Genomic DNA, 6,585 nt, shown 5'->3' with positions numbered 1-6,585 from the left:
CCATTCCAAGCTTTAACTTGTTTTTAAACAAATGTTTAAACAACTCTAATTATTCAATTATGTACAAATGCTCATGTTTAACTTGCACACAATGTAACTACTATTTAATTGTGTTTAATAATAAAATGTAACCTGTCTTTAGAAAGCTACATCAGTTACATATAAATACATATTTATGTGTTTGCTATTAAATTATGAAACCAATGCACTCTGGTTGTTTGACTATCTGTAGTGTAAAGAAGTTAAAGGCACAGCCATTATAATATAACAATAATTAAACCTGATTTGTTCATGCAGGTATATAATAATATCTTGGTCACTATATACAACTCATTTTACATATTCTCTGTGCAAACTAATCACAGTAATGATAGACAAAACTAATAATCTTTTATTTTCATCAAATAATATGTGGTCACTTGGCAAGTCTCGCAAGCTCTTTTTTTTTTATCTTAAACTGAAATGTTTTACAAGTTTCAATGAATTATTACAAGAGAATTTTGCTGAGAATAAAAAAATATTTCCTAACTTGTTGAATTATTATACATTGTACAGTGATTTGTATATCTTGATACAATGCTGCACCTCCTCAATTCACTTTAGTTACAACCAACTGTACTACCACAGTTGTTAAAACTGTTCCTTACTTACAACTTCTCAGGGATTGTTTCTGTACATGTGAGGCATAATTATGAATTCTATTGTGTGAAGATTGAGGCATAATTATGAATTCTATTATGTGAAGATGCTCTTAGTAATAGATTTTGAGAATATAGATACTTTCTAATGATTTTCTTGGAAATTTGTGCAAAGCTGCACAAGGGCTATCTGTGCTAGCCATCCCTAATTTTGAACTGACACACCAGAGGGAAGGCAGCTATTTAACAACACTGATCACTAACTCTAGGGCTGCTCTGATAGAATAGTGAGATTTCATCATCAGTCTCATAACACACTCATGACCCTGAAATGAAAAGCCTATTTTTGTGGCAATGGGACACCCTTAGCTCCACAAAATGGCATAATAAATAAAAAGTCTACAGGTAATTTCTATATTTTTTTATGATTGTCAACTGACTTTTGTTTCAGCTGGGTTTTCTTGTTTTACAGTTATGCCCCTAAACAACTGTATTATGTTTACTCAGTATTATTTCAACGTAAACACAACAGGATGAATTAGGTTCGATACATGTTGTTAAATTACATCCCGGTAATTGGTTCTCTTTCCACACTAGTTTTAATGGTAAAGGATGTTGAAAATACCTATAAGAGGTTTTCAAACAAGAGGAAAAACCCTTGATCACGCAAGTCCATATTCTCCTGAGATGGCTAAATAACTAAAATAAAAAAGCTTTCATGTACTTGTGCAATGTGTAGAGCAGAGGATAATTCATACCTGAAAAAGTTGTACATGTAATGTAAATTCTACAAACTAAACATTTTCCCGTTTTTGTTTAAAACATGTATATCAAAATTGCAAGTTCCTACTAAATACTCAGTGGTCATAACTTCTGCGAGTGAAAATTGTTAGAAAATGTTTGATTAATTATATCAAATAAATCTTTTAAAAAATTACTAGTCCTGAGGAAATTAACTCATTGATAAGACTAATGAAATGAAATTTTCATTACCACTACTTTCTCACAAACTTTAAAAAAAAAAAAAAATCTATAGTTTCTAAATACATATTTGTAAAAATCAAATGTTCTTGCTTACACTTAAGAACTATTTTCTAGGCATTAATTTATTATTTTCATATATAAGTTATTAATCCTTTACAGATATAATGAATATACAGCACTAAAATATAAAAGCAGGTTCTGGCATTTTGCTTTCTTATTAACCATCAACACGTTTCATAGAAAATACCAAAACTATGGTAAAAAAAACAACACACACACACACAAAAAAACCACCATGTGGAAACACTAAAAGTCTGACAATAAGCAAATCCTGGAAGCACATGAATGAAATTCATATAGAATACGTGCTCTTGTGGTCAATATCACACACTTGATTTGACCTACTGTATAGTGTGCAAACTATACTACGTAAAGTATTCAAATTGTTTTTACTTTTATATTAAAAATGTAATTATTAACCTTTTACAATTTTTTGTATTTAGGTTTCATGATTAGCAGTTAAGAAAAGTAAGCAGTGAAAAATTTACTGGGCTTCGTAATGCAACTAATTAAAAGTCAGAAATATTAAAACCAGCATGTTAATATATAAACACGTAACAGTTTGAGAGTGTGATTCAAATGCTGGAATCACAATAACCCAAGATGTAACCACGTATATAAACAGTTTCAGGAAAATGTTTGTCTCATCATCCAGCCCAACTAACAAGTTCTGCTACTGAACAAAGGATCTCTTGGGCAATGGCTTGCAGGAGACAAAAGATAGATCTAAAATGCTATTTTTACATAACATTGACTCGCAGTCAAAAATAGACAAATTAAGAGGAATGTGAAAGAATATAACATCTGCCTGCTGTTTACATAAATATTAGGCCTACCGGCTTCCTACGCTTCACCAGCTTTATTTCAAGGGAACCACTATATGAAGATCAGTTTCTCTAAAAACAAATATCAACAACACAGTAATACCTATAAAAAAAAAAAGCAAAAAATTACTATATAGTTTGTAATCACAAGGGAAGAACAACTGATTGTTTATCAGTAAAACATACATGTCTGCATATCTACTGGAAGAATGTTCCTCACATTTACATGATTTATACAAAATGAAATGGAAATGTTTCAGTGTAAAAAGAATATATCAGACCAATATTTTATACTTATATGTTAATATATATATACATGGATGGACTATTGCAACACCTCAAAGCTTGACTTTTGCATACTATAGATAATTTATTCCAAACATCTGCACATATATAAAAATTGAGTGACCAATAATATAGTTATTGGAAAAATATATGTACTGTTCTATAATTCTCTCTCTCAACTCTGGAAGGAAAGCTGTAATATTATTTCAATGATTCCATGCATTTTATTATGATTTATCTTCAGTGTCACTCATTTTTTGTTGTCGTATTTGTAAAATTTCTTTGGCTGAAACGATTAGTAAATTTTTCTCTTGACTCCACATCCTCCAATACACTACTTTGGATATTGCATCATTTTAAAATCATGCATTTCGTTAATTAATTTGCAGCATAGGCTGTTATTCAAGAAATATAATGCTAAACATGTAGAAAATAATTAGATTTTAAACAAGGTATGTGTCCTGCTTCAGACCAATCACCATTTGCAAAAAATAATTCGTGACAATTCTTAATCATAAAGAATAACAGAATACCTTAGTTTTTTTAAATATTATATAAAAGCCATATGGCTCAAAAAAAACATATCACCTCATCAAGACCAGTTCTCATTATCATATGAAACTTCTTAAAAAATACATTAACTAATAGAATATTTTGTTTTATTTGTGGTATATATTTTGTGTGTTACTGTACATTAAACTGTAAGAATATTGAAATTCTACAATTTGAAAATTTCATAATTTCCTCTTTCATATGAATTAAGTTTTACATCCAGAGAGAATGGTCCTCTAACATTATGTTTTAAAGGTACTTATGTATATGACATTACGTCTAACAAAGCAATGACTTGGTTCCAGAACAAACTATGTATGTAAAAGGTTTTTAGTTTTAACATTTACATTAATCTAAAGTATTTTCAGGAATCAATTTCACTTTATCGTGAGTTTTGTAAGGAACATTTTTTCCCTTACTAAAAGCAGCCATAGCTGGTACTCCTGAATCTTTCTCATTGCTGACAGTAGTTGATGATGCATCTGTTGGGCTCGGCAGAGATCCACTTTGGTCAGATTTGCTGGATTTTGCTGTATCAGGATCAGATAAAGAGGAACAAATCCCACTGTCGTTAATTCCTGGCCAGTGTTCATTTGGTTCAAAGAAAGATGTTGTAGTGGTGATGGAACTCCTACTACCACAAATAGCCAGGAATATAAACAATGGAACGAAAAAACAAATCATGGTGATGCCAAAAACAATCACAACCACTCCCCATATGGTCTGTGTAGTTGTAACTGGATCTGAAAGTTACATTTACACAAATTAGTAATAAAAAAACCATAGAACTAAATATTGCAAGAAACGTAGTCTAGCTAAATATGCTTGCTGTATATGGTTGACACTTAAATACACATAAATACTCTCAGTGTCATCGTTGAATAAAACAACCTGTAATTTTTATTCATAAGTGTAAGATTACTTATGAATTAAATCTGGTTTGTGCCTCAGTTTCTACAAATCAAACACTATGATAGTTTGTGAAAGTATTCTTCTGAAAGCAAGGGTTTTGCATGAAAGAGTGTAAAAACTGAAGTTTATAGTTGTCAATGGAGCTGAATTAGAATATATATATATATTAAAAGTAAATGTATCTTCCCAGCATTCTATGTTCATTGACAAAGTTACTGTAGCACATCTAAAGTCTGTCATTAGAATCTGTGAAACAATCAAGGTAATAATACACACACATAAAATAATATCCTACATAAAATTATGTAAGCAGTGATACATGTATATAAATCTCTATTCTACCAAACTCATAAAGTAGTACAATTATGTACATTAAAATACTAAACATGGATGACCATTTTATTTATACTTATATAATAACTGACAGCTTACACAATTAATTAATCTGATTAAGTTGTGGCATCAGTTTATGAATAAGTTCTCTTTTATTTGGAGGTTATGTTCATCATTGGCCCTCAATAATATCTTTAAAAAAATTCACCCAACAACTACATCACACTTATGTAGGGCATACTTTAATACACTTGATTTATTTGGCATTCTTAAATTTGCATGTTCTTTCATTTGTGTTGGAAGTTCTCTCATCATAGACTGGTGTAACATTGTTTTGAACAAAGACACATAAATATGGTCTTCATAACTGAAGAAATACTGCAAATCACATCCAGGTTTACAATAACATTGCAATTGTACATCTAGATACACTCTAGGATGTAGGGGTAGGGTTCATACAGGTTTGCAGTATAGGACTCATTCTCCCTTATCAGCACTCTCATGCAATGTGTCTACTGCTGCCTGGCTAAATAATCACTGTGAAAAAGTTCACCATAAGCATGAAAAATTTCTTTGTTAATGTCTCAGTACAGTTTACTTCGCAATTAACTTGTTAGAAACAATAACTTTCCTGAAAAGTTGGGAAGCAAATAACCTTCATGCTAAAGTTACAATTTTCCTATAGTGAAAATGTATTTCTGATAGTTACTTATCTTTACTCTCATAAATAGCTATTCTTGTTCAGTGCTGCCCTCTATATGCATAAAAAATATTTACACATGCCACAAGCCTTCTATCTCCCCCTTCATTGGAACTGACTGATTCCATTGCGTCTTTCATACAAATCATCATGCAACAACCCTCCACCAATGAGTGTGCGACATACTCACATGACGCATGTGACTCCCTCTATTCAATTTTACCAAACTATCACTTAAAGTTCTGGCAGAAGATGGAAGCATCGGTTTTCAGTGAGGAGGAAGGGTGGGAAGTGTAAGGGGAGATAAGTTCCTATAGGAAAGACATTTTCTGTATAGGAAATTTATAATTTCCAATACGGTACATTATCTCTACTCACACAAAGAGCTAGAATCCCAAATTGAATAGGTAAATGGACTGTTGTAAGGGAAAGAAAGAAGCATCCTGTGATAGCATTTGAAGAACACTCTGTAACATGAGACAATCGGATTCTGAGATGTGATGTAGGGGTCAATACCAATTCTGCACCAGTATACTCGTTGTCCATCGTAAAAAGATGTCACACATATGGGCAGAAAAACAGAGGAGCACATCCAAGTGGGAGAGAACTAAAGTCAGATAATGATCCGAACCATATAATATTTATGCAACTCTATCCCAGAAAATATAAAATTGGGTAAAATTAAAAAGATTGACTGGAACCGCCCCAAGCACAGTAACATCCTTGGAATAATAAGCATCGAGGGATAGGGGAGGAACCATAATAACCTGCAAGTATCTCCACCATGATACACAACACGGATGGAGGAACAATAATTTAATTGAGGTAGGAATATAGACATCTGTAACACATGTGTGAGGACTTATGTTTAGTGGTTCAATTCTAAATCCAAAACCCAGCTACTGGTAACTGACATCCACATGGGAGTAGGATGAAGGTTCCCAATGAAAGAGGTGAACTGCAATTTTGATGGCTCACTCCCATTTTATTTGTTTCATATTGGAGGATAGCACATCATCTACACTAGCAAAACACTAACACCCTATTCTCAACTGAATGGTTTTATAAATTTCTATATTTTGTTTGTATTATGTATTTCATTAACCCATTCAGGAGGATGCCTCCATGGTCCACCACCCAGTGGCTTGGAACTAGAAAGTGGTAAGGACTTTCAAACTCCACTAGAAGAAAAGGGGGGAAAATCGTGGTGGAGAGTCCGGAGGAAGGACAACATCTGAAACAGTGCAATGGGTGACCACGAAACCCTATTTTTAAAAGCAGACCATACCAATTTATT

At 32.3% G+C, this 6,585-nt stretch overlaps 1 protein-coding gene across 3 annotated transcripts in view; it reads right to left on the bottom strand.

Moving 5' to 3' along the window:
- Positions 1 to 6: 6 nt before the first annotated feature.
- Positions 7 to 6,585, bottom strand: part of LOC106463186 (abnormal cell migration protein 13-like) — a 31,833-nt gene continuing 25,254 nt past the window's right edge. For all 3 annotated transcript variants that reach the window (XM_013923180.2, XM_022390629.1, XM_022390631.1), the window contains exon 5: positions 7 to 4,086. In XM_013923180.2, the coding sequence (XP_013778634.1) occupies positions 3,692 to 4,086 (395 nt within the window). In that variant the 3' untranslated portion in view covers positions 7 to 3,691. The remainder of the gene's footprint in view (positions 4,087 to 6,585) is intronic.

Source organism: Limulus polyphemus, unplaced genomic scaffold, assembly GCF_000517525.1.
Source record: "Limulus polyphemus unplaced genomic scaffold, Limulus_polyphemus-2.1.2 Scaffold1343, whole genome shotgun sequence".
Taxonomy (NCBI): domain Eukaryota; kingdom Metazoa; phylum Arthropoda; class Merostomata; order Xiphosura; family Limulidae; genus Limulus; species Limulus polyphemus.
Note: the sequence above shows the minus strand (reverse complement) of the source record. Positions and strands in the feature narration are given on the sequence as shown.